Source organism: Callorhinus ursinus, unplaced genomic scaffold, assembly GCF_003265705.2.
Source record: "Callorhinus ursinus isolate GAN/ISIS: 27379988/994484 unplaced genomic scaffold, GSC_fseal_2.0 scaffold19, whole genome shotgun sequence".
NCBI classification, from domain to species: domain Eukaryota; kingdom Metazoa; phylum Chordata; class Mammalia; order Carnivora; family Otariidae; genus Callorhinus; species Callorhinus ursinus.
This window is the reverse complement of record NW_027397081.1, coordinates 20,719,350-20,737,483: the sequence shown is the minus strand read 5'-3', so window position 1 is coordinate 20,737,483 and position 18,134 is coordinate 20,719,350. Positions and strand designations below refer to the sequence as shown.

The window sequence follows — 18,134 nt, the reverse complement described above, 5'->3', positions numbered from 1 at the left end:
GAGAACTTGGAGATTGGGACCAAACAGACTCAAGCAAAGAGGAAAAAACAAAGCAAAACCAGAAGATCCTGCCGATCTCAAGACCAGAAAGAGTGCCTCCAGGTCCTTGGGGCTGGCTGTGGCTCTGTTGGTCAGGGAGGGGGCATGGCCTTCCCAGAACACTCAAGAGATAATTAACACATATCTAGTATTTTCTAAGCACTTCCATATCCATTCTCCATAAACCTCACACAAACATTTTACAGACATGGAAAGTGGGGCTCAGAGAGGTTATGTGACTTATTCAAGGTCTCTCTGCCAGTAAGCGGTGAAACCAGGATCTACGCCTAAGTGTAGCTGACTTCAAATCCTACTTGAATTCATATATTTTGCCCTACCAGCTTGCCCAGCAGGAGCTCCTGGCTGCATCTTCAGAGAACATAGAATAAGAAGCCAGAGAAACCAGGAGCCAGATGTGGGAAATCATGTCCCCTGGAGGCTCCTTCAGGAGGACGCTGAACTCCTGTCCTCTCTCTTTACCCTTACAAGCAACTAAAGAATTACTTCCCAAAACACAAAATTCTAAAACCGGGAGGTGGAGGAAGATGCTATGTAAACTGGTCACTGGCCCCAGAGCAGAGCTTCCTTTGAAATAACTGGAGACAGCTCCCATTGACTAACTTCATCCGCATGACTCATGCAGTAGGCTCTTCCTTAATGTGTGGAAGTGAGACAATACAGATGCTGCGAGGCGTGGTTGCTGGAAAGGAGCACTGTGATCTCTGGGAGCCATCCAGACACACCTTACTGTTGGGAAGTCCCCTTGGCCATCACTCCACAGATCCCTGGGTGCCCTGGATGCTTGGACTGAGTGAGGAGAGTCTCAGTGTCTCCCAGGAACAGCCCAGTTCTTAGCACTTGGCCCTCCAAGAGTCTGGGAATGGAGGCAGGCTGTGCTGAAGATCTCCAGGGATGAGGCATGTGACTGTGGGGTAGGGGCAGCTCCTGGGGCTGCTGTAGCCTCCCTCTGGGGCTCCGTTCCTGTTGTTCAGCACTGGCACCTCTCCCCGCTGTGTACCTGAGTATAGGGCTAGCCACGAGTCTGAATTCCTTTGAGACTTGCCCTCTTATACCATCTTTATGGATTGTAGAGATTTGAGGACAATCCAGTTGGTTCAACTCATGAGCAGAGAACTTGGTTGCGTTCCCCGAGTCCAATGGATAAGCAGAAGAGATTAAAGAAAGACTACCGACAGCAGGCAGTCTGGGGTCAGACGGGCTTGGGGGATCCAGACCCGGGAAAATCCCAAGTTGGCAGTAGGTACGGTAAATCCATCTGTCCCACAACATCCTTCCTTGTCTTGTCCTTGGATGACTTTGGTGTCCACATGAATACCCCCCTCATCACTCTGGCCTCCCAGATCCTTGACCCCCTAAACTCTACTCCACTCTGCCGGGCACACAGATGCCTATGCTCCTGCCCCGGACTTTGTCACTGCCCTTAGCTCTTCCACTTCTGAAATACCAGACTCTGCTCTCTAACCCCAATTCCTAACCTTGCAACTCTTTCATTATGTGGCTTTCACTCCGTCTGTTCTTTACCCACTGGAAATGCCCAGTTTCTAGAGACTATGGTGTTCTCTTGCTCTGTCTTTATCTGCGTTGGTCTGCGTTTCAGGAGAAAGAGAAGGAGTGAAGGAGGCCTAGGGCTGTGGCTGTGGCTGGCGCTGAGGCCAGGCTGGGAAGGGGGAGGAAGGGAGGAAGTCAGCTGCGTTAAGGGGCCCCACAGAGGAGCTGGCCAGGAACAATGGGGAACAAAGGCTGGACACTCTTCCGCTGAGCCCCAGCGCCTGGCCTTGGCCTTCCGGGAACAGCTCCAGGAAATGGCTGAGATTCCAGATTTGGGAGGAAGAGACCTGTAAACAGGAGCTGGGCTCTGAGAGGGGAGAGCGGCGTGTCCCTCTAGGGGAGGGGGCGGGAAGGAACGGCAGGGTGAGCACCAACATTGCAGGCTCAGAAGCTACAAGGCTTGCCTGTTGTAGACACAAGGTTCCAGGGCTGGAAAGACCCTGAGAAATATCCCTGCCAAGGGTGCTTGAATAGTTAAGGTGATGGCATGTGCATAAAAATAAATAAATAACAATATTGGCTAGCCCTTACCCATCACTTAGAGTGCATTCGGCGCTGTTCTAAGTGATTTCATGCACGATCACATCTCATTCTCACTCCAGCCGCCACGGTGGGGACTATTACTATTACTCCTACTTTATAGGTAAGGAAACCAATTGGCAAGGGTGAAGGAACTGGCCCAAGGTCTCCCACAGCTTATTTCATTTGTCTCCCAGTGAGTAGGAACACACCGTGGGCACCTCCCAGCTTCTCCCAGAGCCCCTAAAGCCTTCCCATATCTGTCCCCCGCCCCCATCCTTGGGTAGATGGCCTGTGGGATGGCAATACACTCCTGCCTCCCTCCCCCTAGCTGCGTTGGCCCACTTTTCTCTACCCTCAGCTCCCCAGCGCGGTGCCCTGAGACTGCACCGCTGGGTCTCCGTTCCACTATGGCAGGAAAGCGTTTGGAGCCAAGGGACCAGGATTGGCATCACGGTTTAAATAGAGGCTGAAGGCTGTGCTTGGTATTACATCAGTGTGAAGATCACCTTTAGGAAACCCCAGACTAGACCCCAAGGTAAACCTTAGGGCCGGAGCTGGAGCCAGGGGTTATGGCTAGAGGGTCAAGGGCAGAGAGTTTCTCTCTGCTGGTCTCCTGCCCGTTCTCCGAGGCTCGGAGGGCCAGGCAGGAAGCATGGGCTTCCTCAAAGCTGCTTCCCTCCTGGGGCAGAGGCTCCGTCACAAACAACCACCACCACCCCTCCCCGCCCCTCCTTCCCCCTGCTGCGAGCTCCAGAGCCGCAGGACAAAGTGCTTGCGGCGAAGCTAGAGGCCCGAGAGCAGCCATGGGCTCTGGAGGAGCGGGCCTCCTTGGGGCCCCGGGGCCCCTGTCTCTCCTGCTTCTGCTTGTCACGGGTGAGTGTGGCCGTCCCCTCTCCTAGACCCTGCTCCCTCGATCCAAGGCCTTCCCTTTGGCAGCAGGGGTGCCAGAGATGGTGATGACGATGGTGGTGATGATGATGTATGTGTGAGACAGAGACAGACAGAGAGACAGAGAGGTTAGAACACAGGGGCCCTTACTTCTCTTACAGCTTTTTAATTGCCCCCCGTCCTCACACAGTAGATTATTGTCTCTCCTGCAAACTGCTCAAGAGGCGGTGACATGGCACCCCTCCCGGCTAGCTTGTTATTGGAAGCTATCTTCAGACAAGAGAAAGCAGAAGAGATGTTCAGGGATTTGGGGGGTCCTGTTGGTAGTCAGACTGGGCTCCGCCCCCCCTTTCCCTTCCAGGAGGCACGGCCCAGGACTCCCCACCCCAGATCCTAGTCCACCCCCAGGACCAGCTGCTCCAGGGCCCAGGCCCCGCCAAAATGAGCTGCCGAGCCTCGGGCCAGCCGCCTCCCACCATCCGCTGGCTGCTGAACGGGCAGCCCCTGAGCATGGTGCCCCCAGACATCCACCACCTCCTACCTGATGGAACACTCCTGCTGCTGCGGCCCCCTGCCCAGGGACGTGGCCAGGACGAGCAGGCCCTATCCACAGACCTGGGTGTCTACACCTGCGAGGCCAGCAACCGGCTGGGCACAGCCATCAGCAGAGCGGCTCGGCTGTCTGCGGCTGGTAAAGCCTGGGAGGGGAGGCCCAGGGTGGGGCACACCTGGGGCCCGATGCCTGAGGTGAGGATATCTGGGGGGCCGTCTGTGAGGGAAGGCCTGGCCTGGGAGAACTGAGGGCTGGGGCTCTGAGGAGTGAACACAAGGCAGTGAAAAGGTGGGTAAAGCTGAATGGGGCGAGTGTAGCAGGAGGCACCGAGCGAGGCAGGGCCTCTGTGGAGGGGAGCACTGGACGATCCTCCCTGCTGACCCTCCATCGTGCCCGCAGACCTTCGGGAGGATTTCCAGACCCAGCCTCAGGATACAGTGGCCACAGTGGGCGAGCCGGTGGTTCTGGAGTGTGGGCCGCCCAGGGGCCACCCAGAGCCCACAGTCTCCTGGTGGAAGGATGGCAAACCCCTGGCCCTACAGCCAGGACGGCACACGGTGAGTGTAGCCCCCCTTCCCGTGCTTTCTCTGGTTCTGAGCGGAATGGGGCACACCCGGAGGGAGTGACCCGCCCCCCCCGGCCCCATGTCCCCTGCAGAATTTGAGGAAGGGAAGGCAGTGAGGCCTAAGTTTCCCTCCCCAGTCAGAGCCCCTCCCCACATGGAGACTTCACGAAGCACTTGGCCTCGACAGGTCTCCAGGGGCTCCCTGCAGATGGCAAGAGCGGAGAAGAGCGATGAGGGGACCTATATGTGTGTGGCCACCAACAGTGCAGGACGACGGGAGAGCCGGGCAGCCAGGGTATCTGTCCAGGGTAAGGCGGGGGTGGTCAGCTCAAGTCAGGGCCTGGTTTGGGCTGGGCTTAGGGTATGTGGGGATCAATGTGGGATCGGGATCAGAGTGATGGGGGACCCCATTTAAAGAGAGGTTCCCCCATCCTAGAGGAGAAATAGGAGTGCTCTAGACTGGGAAATCTGGGAATCGTGGTTGCTCCACGTCTGGGGGCTGTTTCACTCCTCAATCTCATCACTCTGGCCTATAGGCCCCAGAACACCCCTATGCTCCCCACAGAGCCCCAGACCTATAAAGAGCCTCTGGAGCTGCTGGCTGTGCACATTCAGCTGGAAAATGTGACCTTGCTGAACCCAGACCCCGCAAAGAGCAGCAGGCCTGAGCCTGCTGTGTGGCTCAGCTGGAAGGTAAGGCCCAGGACCTAGGGGTGGGTGCCAGTCCAGAGCTCAAGGAAGAGCTGGTCCTAAACCCTTGACCCCCATCCTTCCTCTGGACTCTTTCCCAGGTGAGCGGCCCTGCGGCACCTGCTCAGTCCTACACAGCCCTGTTCAGGGTCCAGACGGCCCCAGGAGGCCCGGGAGCTCCGTGGGCAGAGGCCCTGCTGGCTGGCTGGCAGAGCGCAGAGCTGGGAGGCCTCCTCTGGGGCCAAGACTACGAGTTCAAAGTGAGACCATCCTCTGGCCGGGCTCAAGGCCCTGACAGCAACGTGCTGCTCCTGAGGCTGCCTGAACAAGGTCAGGGACAGATGCCCCCAGGACCCAGCAGTATGCTCTCCGGCACCTTCCTGTCTGTGGGCCCCTGGACTGTCCCACCCCAGTCTGGCGGGGGAGGGGGGCCTTAACTCCCAGGCTCCCTTCTGCCATGGCCAGCAAGCAGAGCTGCAAGAAGCTCCTATTCTTATCAGTGTGGTCTGTGACCACATCCCCTTCCCAGCTCCATTTCCTAGGGTCCCCTCCTTCAGCATCCCTTATAGACTCTCTTCCTCCCCTCCAGTGCCCAGTGCCCCTCCCCAGGAGGTGACCTTAAAGCCTGGCAACAGCAGTGTCCTTGTGAGCTGGGTCCCACCACCTGCTGAAAACCACAATGGCATCATCCGTGGCTACCAGGTACCCCTTCCTGGTGGTGCCAGGACATCCCTCTTCCCTGACACCCTGCATACCTTTGCTCTGGGCACTGAGAAACAGCCCCCATGCAGAGAAGCAAGGGGATCTCACTGTTGCTGGGCGAGGTTTTGCCAGGCCTTGCCAAGCACTTTCCTACCTGATCTCATTTTTGTCTCACTGTCCATCCTGGGTGATTATCCCTACTTTACAGACATGGAGAGCGAGGCCCAGGTCACAGGTGCAGGAAGCAGAACAGGAACCAAACCGGGCTGTGCCTGACTCCCAGCTTCTAAGGCGGTGGCCTCAGAATGGGGTTCTTGGACCAGCCGCACTAGCAGTGCCCGACAACGTGTTAGAAACGCAAATCCCTGGGTCCTTCCCAGGCTTCGTGAATCAGAAACTCAGGGATGGGCTTAGTAACCTGGATTTTTAACAAACCCTCCCAGTGACCCCGAAGCACAGTGAAGGTTGAGAGCCACGGCCTACCGTCTATGTTAGCAGATTGCTTTGGCCCTGCTTCTGCCAGGCTAGAGAGAGGTCTCTCTCACTCTGCAGGGGGAAGGGAATAAGAAGCATGGCTGCATGGGGTGGAGGGAATGTCCCCAGGGTGGCCACATGCCCAGAGATGAAGGGCTCAGCTGCTGGGATGGTGCAGGGGGACCATTGCTCACCTCCGCTTGTGCCTCAGGTTTGGAGCCTGGGCAACACCTCACTGCCCCCAGCCAACTGGACTGTGGCGGGTGAGCAGACCCAGCTGGAGATCGCCACCCGAAAGCCAGGTTCCTACTGCGTGCAAGTGGCTGCCATTACTGGTGCTGGGCCTGGGCCCCCCAGTAGCCCCGTCTGCCTCCTTTTAGGTGAGGGCAGGGCCCACCAGCCCACCCACACCCCGTGAGCCCCCCTTCCCACCTTCCTCTCCCCCTACTCACATCTCACCCCTCCGGTTCATCGTCTGCCCCACTCTCACCGCCCCTCCCCACCCCGCCCACTGAGCACAAATCCCCATACAGAGCGGACCATGGAGCGAGCCACCCAAGAACTCAGTGATGGTCCCTGGACCCTGGAGCAGCTGAGGGCCACCTTGAAGCGGCCAGAAGTGATTGCTGGTGGGGGTGTTTTGCTCTGGCTTCTGCTGTTAGGCACCGCCGTGTGTGTCCACCGCCGGCGCCGAGCAGGGGTGCACCTGGGCCCAGGTGAGAGACGCAGTGGACTCCCGGGCGGTCGAGGGCAGAACAATACAGGGGTTTAGATCTCGGGCCCGGTGCTGGACACTCGGGATTTAGCCTCCCTTTTGCCCTCGTCCAGGTCTGTACAGATACACCAGTGAGGACGCCATCTTAAAGCACAGGTGAGAGATGAGAGGGGAGGGGCTTGAGGTGAGGCAGGGGCCGAGGGGCCAAGGGACAGTGGAGCCAGGACGGAGAATTGGATGGAATATTCTCTCTCCTGCTGCCACGCACTTTGGGATCCTACTACCCAAATCTCTCCTGAGCTCCAAGAGAGAATTAATTTCTCTTTCATTTATGTTCCTATAACCCCATTGGACAGTTGAGTAAACTGAGACTCATGACTTAAGTGTCTTTGCCCAAGGCCACACTGCTAATAGCTGGTGTGTCACACGGTTAATCGGTGCGCTTGTCGCCCACCTCTCACTAATACTTCCTAGACTCTCCTGCTGACTGGTTCTGCGAGGTGGGGGTAACTAGCACGGAAAGACCAGTCTAACTTCCAATTTTCTCTGTACACCCAGTGTCTACCTAGGGGTGCCTTTGCATTCAGGAAATCACCTACCTATCGCGAGATCCCTCCTTCACCAGTAATCACCCACAGTTCCAGCAGAGGGCACTCTGCCCCTACAGTCTCGATTCTCCCTCCTTGTTCTCAATATCAGGGGCAGGGGGCAGGTACACCTGCTCCAAGGGTCTTTGGCTGCCAAAGCAAGTCTGTGGTTATGAGACATGATGCTAAGAAAGAAAACATCCTTTTTTTCTTATTGGCTGAGTTTTACACTAAATAACCATTTCAGCTCTGCCCACCTTCTCCTGCTCTTTATCTCATTGGATTTCCTCTGAAGGGCTTCACATTCCAAGTCTGCATCTTTCAACAAGTTTATCAAGCACCTACTCTGTGCCAGACACAACCAGCCCTTGGGCTACCGTTTTGCTGTCAGTGTCTCAGCCCAGAGCAAGGTTCTAAGCTGGCTGGGGCCATATTCCTGCATTATTCTGTGCTCACTGGCCTTTCTTTTCCAGCTACTTCCTGGGCTTTGTCTGCTCTTCCTTGAACCTTCTCTGGATCTCCTGGGACTTTATCCCTTGTCTTTGAGGGGGATTCATTCTCTTTTTTTTAAGACATTTATTTATTTGAGAAAGAGGGGGGGGATGGGGGAGGGGGAGAGGGAGACGGAGAAAGAGTCTTAAGCGGACTCCACACTGAGTGCAGAGCTTCATGCGGGGCTCAATCTCAGAACCCTGAGATCAGGACCTGAGCCGAAACCAAGAGTCAGATGCCTAACCAACTGTGCCACCCAGGCGCCCCAGAGGGATTCCATTCTGATGGTTCTGTGTTCATTCATTTCTTTAGCACAGGCTCCACACCACCAGGAACTCTGCGTCCAGGCAGAGACAGCCATGTTAGCATCTGAATGCAATCCAGTGTTAGAAGTGCAGAAACGTGGGGGTGCCTGGGTGGCTCAGTTGGTTAAGCAGCCAATTCTTAATTTCAGTTCAGGTCATGGTCTCAGGGGTCCTGGGATCTAGCTCCGCACTCAGCAGGGAGTCTGCTTGAGGATTCTCTCTCTTTCTCCCTCTCCCTCTGCCCCTCCCCCTGCTCACTCACATGCTCTCTCTCTCTCAAATAAATAAATAAATCTTAAAAAAAAAAAGAGTGGGGCACCTGGGTGGCTCAGTTGTTGGGCGTCTGCCTTCAGCTCAGGTCATGGTCCCAGGGTCCTGGGATCGAGCCCCGCATCGGGCTCCCTGCTCGGCGGGAAGCCTGCTTCTCCCTCTCCCACTCCCCCTGCTTGTGTTCCCTCTCTCGCTGTGTGTCTCTCTCTCTTTGTCAAATAAATAAAATCTTTAAAATAAAAAAGGGCAGAAACATGCACAAGATTCGTGGAAAGGGGAATAGGATGGGGAAATATGGGAGGAAGATTCCACAATCCCCCTGACAAAAGAAGGGGAAGGGGAAGGGGAAAGGAGCAGCAAAAACTAGCCTGCTATGTTCATAGGGAAACACCAGCCATTTGGGCTGGCTGGGACACAGGCGCAAGATGGGTCAGACTGAAGGACAAGGTTAGGGAGCTGGAAGCCAGACCGACAAGGGCCCTGTTAGCCATGCTAGGCAACTGGGCTCTATCCTGGTAAATGGGGAGCCACTGAAGGTTTTAGGCAGATAATTGCTTTGGTCTGATCCCTATTCTTGCCAGATTACTCAGGCAGCCAGCAGGGCACCCAGTTCAAAGGGAACCAGACTGGACGTAGAGAAGGCAACATCCACCTAGCAGACTCCAGCCCTGCCAACTGAATGATCTCACATTTCCTCATTTCCACTCACAACATCAGCCTTACATGCAAGGCTTATTTTTTGTAGCCCTTTTACAGATAAAGAACCGGGGCTCCAAGAGGCTGGTAGACCTCGCTGCCCAGGGCTGCACAGCTAGGCTGCGGCAGATGGGGATTTTCACAGCGGGTTCGTCTGCCCCCGGATCTGTGTCCTCTTTGTCTCCGCACATAGCTGTCTCTCTTCAACGCCTCCCGGTTCTGGGCCCCTTGGACTCGCCCGGGTCCCAGGATAAGAAAAGACCACTGAGTTTGGGGCACCAGGTCGGAGATCTTCAGGAGTCTGTGAAGGGCTAGCCAGCAGCGAGAATAAAGCTGCTACCACCCCGTCTGCGACCCTCTGAGCTGGAGGTCTTGGCCAATTATGTTCTCGCTTCACCCCACTTCTCCTGCCCCGTCCCCACCCTCTATCGCCCCAGGATGGATCATAGCGACTCCCCTTGGCTGGCAGACACTTGGCGCTCCACCTCGGGCTCCCGGGACCTGAGCAGCAGCAGCAGCCTCAGCAGCAGGCTAGGCGTGGACCCCCGGGACCCCAGGGACTGTCGTCGCTCCTGTGAGCATGCGCAGTGGGGCCGCGGGAGCCAACGCGGGGGGGGGGGAGGGGATCACCCCCTCGCCAGGGCTGGAGATGGGGGTTGCGCGGTGGGATGCACTGGCCGTAATTCTTCCTGTCGTCCTACCGCAGTGATCTCCTGGGATCCCCGAAGCCCGGGTGTGCCCCTGCTTCCCGATACCAGCACTTTTTATGGTTCTCTCATCGCTGAGCTGCCTTCTGGCCCCCCAGCCCGGCCAAGCCCCAAGACCCCAGCTGTCAGGCGTCTCCCACCCCAGCTGGCCCGGCTTTCCAGCCCCTGGCCCAGTCCAGACAGCCTCTGCAGCCGCCGGGGCCTCGCTTCTCCGCGCTTGCCTCTGGCCCCTGCAGAGGCTTGGAAGGCCAAAAAGAAGCAGGGTAAGGAATGGGGAGGAGAGACAGCCTAGAGCGGGTGGCAGGAGGGAACGGGAGTGGGAACGTGGTGGGAACGTGACCCGGGGGCCTCGCAGCCGGATGGGGGCTCTGTCCCAGCCATGGCAGACACAGGGTCTCCCCACTATCACCAGAGCCCTCAGCCAGGAGTGTGCTGAACTCTGCTTTTCTTTACGCTGTGCTGTTTCCACTTGGCCACACCAGTCGTGGGCCGACTTCTGCACGCATTTGAATTTGGCAGACATTTCCTAAGCACCACTGTAAGCCAGCTGTGGGGACACAAGAGAGAGCTCTTGCCATCTAAGGGCTCAGAGTCTGAGGAGAGCGGCTGACCAGCATATAAGTAACGTTAGAAACTGAAAGCATGTGACCAGTGCTAGCCTGGAGCCTCATCTCCTTGTGCACTGGGCCCGGGGCCTCCCCATGCACTCACTCCCAACTCACTTCCCAGACAAGAATGAGTCATTCCTTTCTGCCCAGATTTCTCTTCTGACTTCTGCTTCCCAGCTTTGCCTTCCCAGAGAGAAAAAAATCAGAGTGTCTGTTTCTTTAGCAACTACTATATTTTAGGTGCCTTACGTATTTGTTATTTCATTTAAAATTACCCCCAGCCTATTGGCTAGGTATTATTTCTCTAGTTTTGCAGATGGGGAAAGAGGATCAGAAATGAGTAACTTGTTCAAAACACCACAAGTCAGTAAGCTAAACTCAGATTTGAAGCCAGAATGGTCTGCTTCCAAAGGCCACCCTCGGGGAGCTCCCTTGGGAGATTCTATTCTACCACTGACTAGTTTCTCTTCTTTCTGAACATTGGCCTGCACTCCACCTGCTGTCTTCATGAGCCTTCTGTGCTGATTAGTAAGCCTTACAAATGTCCTAGAGCCAATTCCTTTTTTTTTTTTTTTAGTGGATATAATCCAACTTTCATGAAGACAGAGATGGATTCAGAGTAATTAAGAGCTTGTCCAATATCCAGAATTTTATGACTCTAATATTAGCAAAGTTGGCATTCTTTCCAGCTTTGCCTCAGAATTCTAGCATTAGGAATTGTCAGTGGTAATGAAATAGCAGCTAAAAAGGGGTTGAAAAAGTCCCATTTAAAAACCTGCCTTCCCATGGAGAGCTACACTGACTTGGATATGATGTATAGCCCATCCTAAGACATTAATACTACTGGAGGGGAAATGTAAATAGTTTTCTACAGCCAATTCTTAAGACAGATTCCAATTCTGGGACGCCTGGTGGCTCAGTCGGTTAAGCGTCTGCCTTTGGCTCAGGTCATGATCCCAGGGTCCTGGGATCGAGTCCCGCATCGGGCTCCCTACTCCGCGGGGAGCCTGCTTCTCCCTCTGCCTCTCCCTCTCTCTCTCTCTCTGTCTCTCATGAATAAATAAAATCTTTAAAAAAAAAAAAAAGACAGGTTCCAATTCTGAGATGAGGCTTCGGTGTCTCCTCACCTCAGCCCCACTGGCCGACCACAGCAGCTCCCCTACACCGGTGACACTCGATGGCCCACCTCTGGTTCCTGGGTCCCCAGCAGCAGCAAGACTGTGCTGTGGTCTTGTCCAGAGCCATGCAGTTGGATCTACTGCTGTCACTTAGTCCAAAAGACTGAGGATTCTTTGTCTTCTGACACTGACAAACTCTCTCAGTGCCCCCCTATTCCCCTTGACCTGCTCATTCTTCTTTCTTATTATTTGACCTTAGTTGGGGTTTTTCTCCCCACCACAGTTACACTCTCTCATGTTTCATCCATTGTATCAGGCTCTTAGTTCCACTCTGCCAGATACATACATTGAGTATTCTAACGACTTAATGATTTCAAACAAATATATCTTGCCATTCTGGTATGCCCAATGAGATTTGACCTAACCTTGACAACATTTTTATCGTGTAGTTTGCTCAAATAACACTGAAAAGTAAAACCCAAGTAATTGCAAGCATGGTGGGAGGAGGCTTTTGTGACTCGAACCCTTTAGAGGAAATAGAACGGGCTGGGACAAAGGTGGCCTTTTCTAGGACTGGCCTTTCGTCTTCCTTGTCCACACCAACTAACCAACACGTGTCCCCTTTTCTGAGCTTACTCAGGAAACCAGAACTAGATGAGACAAAGCCATTGATAACAGAGTTGGAGCACCTGAAGTTGGCCTCCAGGACTCCCTAGGTCACACAACAAATAAAGGAAATAAATTTAAAAAAACAAAGCAGCAATTTTGGTGGAGGAAATCTGGCCGCTGTGTGCGTTTTCATCCCAATGGCTCAGAAGGTCTGGCCACTGTACATGGATTCCCAGGGCTTAGATGGTCTTGGTGAATGCCGTAGCCTTGATCTCTTCCCTGCTCTGAACCTGCCCAGTTTTGGTCTCCAAATCTTTGAGATCAGACCAATTAGACAGCTAAGCCTCGAGCGTCCTGCCTGGTCTCGGATTTCTCAAGGACGGAACGCCTTTCCTAACTGAGCTTCTGATCATGTGACACTAATCTGAAGGCTGCTTCCTTTTCCTTCACTTGATATTTTACTTTTTCCTGGTCTTGGGGAAATCTCTTCCCTCCATTACCCGCCCAGTTCCCTTCTGGTTTAAACTTAGATCCATTTGGGTTTTGGCCTGACCAAGAAGCATGCTTTGGGTCACTGCACACAGCTGGGTCTGTTCCTGCAGTTACCTCAGCTTCTCCATTGTCAGAGTTCACTCAGAGCCCTGTCTCTTACGTGGCCGTGTGAGCCAAATGGTAGCCGCCATCTTCTCACCTCGTGTTGACATCTACATCTCTGATATTATCCATCCATTTGCTCATTCATTCAACAAATATCATCAAATATCTATGGGCAGCGCATTGCCTCCCTGGGTGAGACCAACACATCTTCCTCTTCTAGAGGTCCTCTTCTCAGCTGACTCGCTCCTGTTACACCCGGTAAGGTGTGGGGTTGTCTTACCCACTCGGCTCAACTTGACAGTCCAACCCTTCTTCCCACGTGAGAGATACTCAGGTTTTTCAGGGCAAGGTGATCCAGAACATTGTAAGATATTTGTAATGTGAGAGATGGAAATTAACAGATTCTCTCCAAGAAAAGAAGGGGTATTTGTCTTCACAGGGCCAAAATTCATGAGAGGAGTAGAAATTGCGAGGGTATAGAGATCAGGAAGATGGGAATGTATACAGTAAAGAAACGAAAATTGTCAAAGTCTCTTTTAGGCACCAGGAACTTCCCAATCTGTGTTTGTAAATAAATTAAGATTGGCAAAACTATCATTTGACTGGGTGTTCCCAAATGAAACCAAAGCTCAGAAAAGTTAATGAATTTACCTGAGGTCACACAGCAGCTACGTAACTGAGCTGGGCTGTGAATGCAGGTCTTTTGACTCTGAGCCTAGTACTACCTTCCTCCCTTATCATAGCTGCCTGGATGAAGGTGAGGATGGGGAGGATGGAGGGAGGTTCTTCCCTCTTTTCTCTGGGTTCAGGGACTCTAAAGCCTAACTGAAAGACCGGCTGAAGATAGAGCCTGTGGTTGGAGACTGCAAGGCCCACCCTGGCTTGCCCCCCCCACCCACTGACTCTTGCCTTTGCAGAGCTGCAGCAAGCTAACAGCTCCCCACCCCTCCGGGCCAGCCACCCTCTGGAGCTCTGGGCCTGGGAGTTGGGGAATAGAGGCTCCAAGAACCTTTCCCAAAGCCCAGGTGAGAGAAGGCCCGAAAAGGGAAGTGAGGGGGTGAGGCAGGGTGGCTGCTTTTGCCCCTGAGGAGGCTGGGTGGGTGGGGTGTGGGGACAGGAAGCTGGGGCGGGGGGGGGGGCAGGTGGGTTCTGGGGCTGATGGGGGTTCTGCCGGTCTCACCCCCAGGTTATTGTTCCCCAGGAGCTGTGCCCCAGGCTCTGGTTGCCTGGAGGGCCCTGGGACCACAGCTCCTCAGCTCCTCCAATGAGCTGGCTTCGCGCCCTCTCCCCCCAGCACCCCTCCCTTCTCGTGGAGCCCCTGCTCAGAGTCAGCAGACCCAGTAAGAGGGCATGGGGTCAGGAAGCAGGGCTGGGAGACTAGAGGTGTGAGGGGTGTGTGCTGAGCTTGGGCAGCGGCTGGGGGACTAGGGGTGTGAGGGGTGTGTGCTGAGCTTGGGCAGCGGCTGGGGGAGGGTGGACAGGGGCTGCACTAACCACCCTGTCATCACTCTCTTACCCCAATCAGGCACTCTGCGGAGCCCCGAGCGCCCCCCTCCCTCCCACAGCCAGCTGGCCCCCTCCCCATCCTGATCGCCTCCAGCCCCCAGGCCTCTTCCCTCTCTGGTCCCAGCCCCGAGTCCAGTCGTCTGTCCAGCTCCTCGCTGTCATCCCTGGGGGAGGATCAGGACAGTGTGCTGACTCCCGAGGAGGTGGCCCTGTGCCTGGAGCTTAGTGAAGGTGAAGAGACCCCCAGGTGAGTTGCCTGAGGGATGACCGAAGGACTACAGATAAGCACGGACAAGAGTAGCTTATCTCCGCCCTTCCTCCCGGGAATGTTTCTGCGGCCAGCCTACCCACCTCAACCTTAGTCCTGTCTCCCATTTTGTCTCTCTTCTAGGAATAGTGTCTCTCCTATGCCAAGGGCTCCTTCACCCCCTGTCACCTACGGCTACATCAGCATCCCGACAGCCTCAGAGCTAGCAGACGTGGGCAGGGCTGGAGGAGGGGTGGGGTCCGAAGTGAGGGGCTTGCTGTGCCCACCCCGGCCCTGCCCCACCCCTACCCCCAGCGAGGGCTCCCTGGCCAACGGCTGGGGCTCTGCCTCTGAGGACAACGTCCCCAGTGCCAGAGCCAGCCTCGTCAGCTCCTCTGACGGCTCCTTCCTCGCCGACGCCCACTTTGCCCGGGCCCTGGCCATGGCCGTGGACAGCTTTGGCTTTGGTCTGGAGCCCAGGGAGGTGGACTGCGTCTTCACGGGTATGTGGGATCACCTGCCTCACGTCTCACCTCCACCCCTTGGAATAGACACAGCTCCTGGAAGAACCCCTCCCTGCCTTTTCCCCAACCAAGAGGCAAGGCTTCCTAACCATTGTCTTTGTGGTAATCCTTAAAAGAGCTAGCTTTTATTGAATGAGTGCTCTGTCCCTGGCCCTATATATACATTCAATATTAACAACTCTGTGAGGAATATTCTTTATCTTTCTTTTCCAAATGAGGAAACTGTAAATCGAACAGGTTTTTTTCACTTGCCCAAGGTCACCCACAAGAACAAGGACAAAATGTTCAAGTCTAAAGCCCAGAGGCAGCCAACTGTAGGCCCCTTGCCCTCCCTCTAGATTGCTCCTCTTAACCCAGACACTGGTTTCTAGGAAAGATTGCTCCCCACCTCTTCTATTTACTCCAACTCACTGTTTTAGATTCTCCTCACTAGGGGAAGGGCTGTTTTCTCTCTTACCTCCTGCTATGCTTACAAGCCTTCCCCTTGCCCTGTCTGTGGCTGGGGTGAGAAGAAGCTGGGCTCACCCCTCCACCTGTCGAGCAGAGTGGGACCATTGTGTCCCTGTCAACAGACAGTAGCTCGGGGCTCCCTGTGCCCCTTCCTTTTCTTTTTTTTTTTTAAGATTTTATTTATTTATTTGATGAGAGAGAGAGAGAGAGCACAAGCAGGGGGAGCGGCAGGCAGAGGGAGAAGCAGGCTCCCCGCTGAGCAAGGAGCCCGATACGGGGCTCGATCCCAGGACCCCGGGATCATGACCTGAGCCAAAGGCAGACGCTTAACGGACTGAGACACCCAGGCGCCCCCACTTCCTCATATACTCTGTCAGAACCCCTCTCCCCATCTTATGAACCCTAACTCTACCCTTTGCCTCCAAGAAAAACAACCAGGCTTGTAAAGGGGAAAGCAAGGATTATCCAGGACAGAAGTGCCCATAACGGAGGGAGAAGGATGCCCAGGGAGGGGGGTGTGGGGAAGGGTGAGAGTATGGATAGAAGCCCGGAGCTGGGCTGGGAGGAAACAGCTCAAGCTATTCTCTCTAAAGAAACCAATGGACTCATTCCAATGGCTGCCAGAATTGATGGGCTGAGTTGGGGCTAGGTTATCTTTCAGGTTGGGTGAGTGCCTTAAGCAGGCTCTAAGCATTCTGCCCTAAACTGGTCCCTCAGAGTGAAGGTCAACCCTCTACAAATAACTCTACCCTCCCTGACAGAGGCTTCCTCACCTCCCTCCCCCCGGGATGACCTCTTCCTGACCTCCGCCCTCTCCCTACCCCTGTGGGAGTGGAGGTCGGACTGGCTGGAGGACATGGAGGACCACCACAGCCAGCGGCTGGGAAGGGGGCTGCCTCCCTGGCCCCCCGACTCTCGGATCTCTTCCCGAAGAAGTCAGCTCGACCGTCCTGAGCCCAAGGCTGGCAGTAAGTGTCTGTCTTCTGAGCTGACATGGTGACCTTTGCTGAGGGATTCCGGGGAGGAGCCAGGAGGAGCCCTGGGGTTGGGCAGGAGAGGGGGAGCAGCGGGGTAACTCCACTCTCCTTCGACTTCCCCTGCAGACTCCTCATGAGCTGTGCCCGAGACTGCCAAGAAGAGAATCAAACCACCCCCCTGTGGAGTGTCAGTCTTGGCCTGCACTTCTCTGCAGCTGGGGGACCACCTTGCCCGGCCTCCCGGAGAGCTCTCGTCCTTCCGGGATTGTGAAAACAGATGAAAGCACAACAAAATAAGCACAAAGCAGACCTGGAGCCCTCAGGGAGCAAAAAACCACCCCGGCCTGACTCCTCGCCCTTGCTCTCTCCTCCTTCCATCCATCCCACAGCCAAGTCTTCTGGCCTGAGAAGCAGCCTTATCTCCCAATCTCCCCACCCACTTGGATCACGGGAAGTGGGGGAGCCAGAGGTCTTGCCAGAGGACAGCAGCAGCTTGTGGGACAGGCGGTAAGGGAAGGAGCTTTACAGAGCCACCCCTCTCGGGAGGGGACCATTCATTCCCACAGGGGCGGGCTCACCTCTCCCCAGCCACACCCGGGAGAGGAAGAAAGGAGGACCCACTGACCAGCCCCGAAGCGGTGAGGCCCGACCTTGCTACCAAGGCAGAGGGGTCAGCTTGGATCCAGGGAGGGAGCTGTGAGGGAAGGGAGGTGGGAAAATGGAGGACAAAACCCCCTCCTCATACTGTGGACTCTATGAGCTTCAGAAATTAATACCATAAAGCTGTCATGACTTGAGTGCGGTGAGATCATTCCCCAGAGCACCATTTTGGGGAGGGTACCCGGAGATATGGGAAGAATTCTGAGTTCCAAAGGGCTCAGGCACTCGTTGGCACTCAGGGAGAGTCACTTAGTTCTGTTCTGTGATGGAGGGAAGAATTACACGCGTCCTTCGGATTCTTCTGGTCGGCTGGTCTTCGCAACTTGTCCTAGGAAGACAACTCCTTCTTTCAGCGGTCCCAGCCCCCCCACCGCAAAGACCAGTCCCAGATGCTTAAGACCAGAGGGTTTCTTAAAATAGACAAAGTAGCTTCATTCCCCAAAAGGTAGAACCACCTGTAATGGTTGGCTAGTGAACACCCTTCAGACAAAACAACAGAACAGAGAAATGGAGCCGACTGCCAGGGCCAGAGCCACAGAAAGTTCCAGAAGGGCCCGGTCCTTCTAACGTGGAGGGAAAGGCAGGAGCAAAACACACAAGTTGGGGGCGACAGTGCTCCTGAGCAAGACCAGGGGCCACAGGAGGATGCCTTTAGGGAGGGTCAATTAGGAAGCAGGCCCTGAAAGGGGGTGATGACCCCCCAAACCTAAGCCACTCTACCTAGAGGCCACTCTGAACTCACAGGCCGAGTGAGGCAGGGCCTGGGGGACACGGTGCTGCCTGAACTACCAGTCTGGGCTGGAGTGTCTTAGTCTCAGGATGAGAAATCAGTGCTCCGGATACATATCCGTTCCTCTCTCTTTGCTTTTCCTTTTTTGGATTTTGTTTTACTTTTAGCTTCCTGGTAAAATTCCTTTTGAAAACATTCCAACCCGGTTTGCCAGACCAATGGAGAAAAAGGGATTTGTGCACACTTAGGTCACAGTGGCAGGAGAGGTCAGAGCCTGGGCTTGGGGGTGGGGGTGGGGGCAGTGGCCGTCCCCCGAGAGCCCGGGGCAGTTACT

General features: G+C 55.0%; 1 protein-coding gene across 3 annotated transcripts; it reads left to right on the top strand.

The window, feature by feature from the left end:
- Positions 1-2,847: 2,847 nt before the first annotated feature.
- ROBO4 (roundabout guidance receptor 4) lies at positions 2,848-17,980 on the top strand. Of its 3 annotated transcripts, none has more exons than XM_073903910.1 (18): positions 2,848-3,003; positions 3,380-3,709; positions 3,971-4,128; positions 4,324-4,444; positions 4,702-4,829; positions 4,928-5,156; positions 5,416-5,528; positions 6,214-6,382; positions 6,536-6,718; positions 6,831-6,873; positions 9,505-9,641; positions 9,774-10,037; positions 13,624-13,731; positions 13,893-14,046; positions 14,232-14,459; positions 14,604-14,962; positions 16,195-16,401; positions 16,537-17,980. In XM_073903910.1, exons 1-18 carry the CDS (start codon positions 2,934-2,936, stop codon positions 16,545-16,547), a joined length of 3,012 nt encoding a protein of 1,003 aa, XP_073760011.1. In that variant the 5' UTR covers positions 2,848-2,933; the 3' UTR covers positions 16,548-17,980. The 3 variants fall into 3 exon arrangements, with proteins under 3 accessions (XP_073760011.1, XP_025749843.1, XP_073760012.1); XM_025894058.2 differs by having other exon boundaries at positions 13,908-14,046; positions 16,537-17,979; XM_073903911.1 differs by lacking the exon at positions 3,380-3,709 and having other exon boundaries at positions 2,851-3,003.
- The last annotated feature ends 154 nt before the right edge of the window (positions 17,981-18,134 follow it).

Coding starts and splice junctions, on each gene's coding strand:
- ROBO4 (XM_073903910.1), top strand. CDS start 2,934: ATGGGCTCTGGAGGAGCGGGCCTCCTTGGGGCCCCGGGGCCCCTGTCT. Junction 5,157..5,415: donor CCTGAGGCTGCCTGAACAAG/GTCAGGGACAGA, acceptor CCTCCCCTCCAG/TGCCCAGTGCCCCTCCCCAG. Junction 14,460..14,603: donor GAAGGTGAAGAGACCCCCAG/GTGAGTTGCCTG, acceptor TCTCTCTTCTAG/GAATAGTGTCTCTCCTATGC.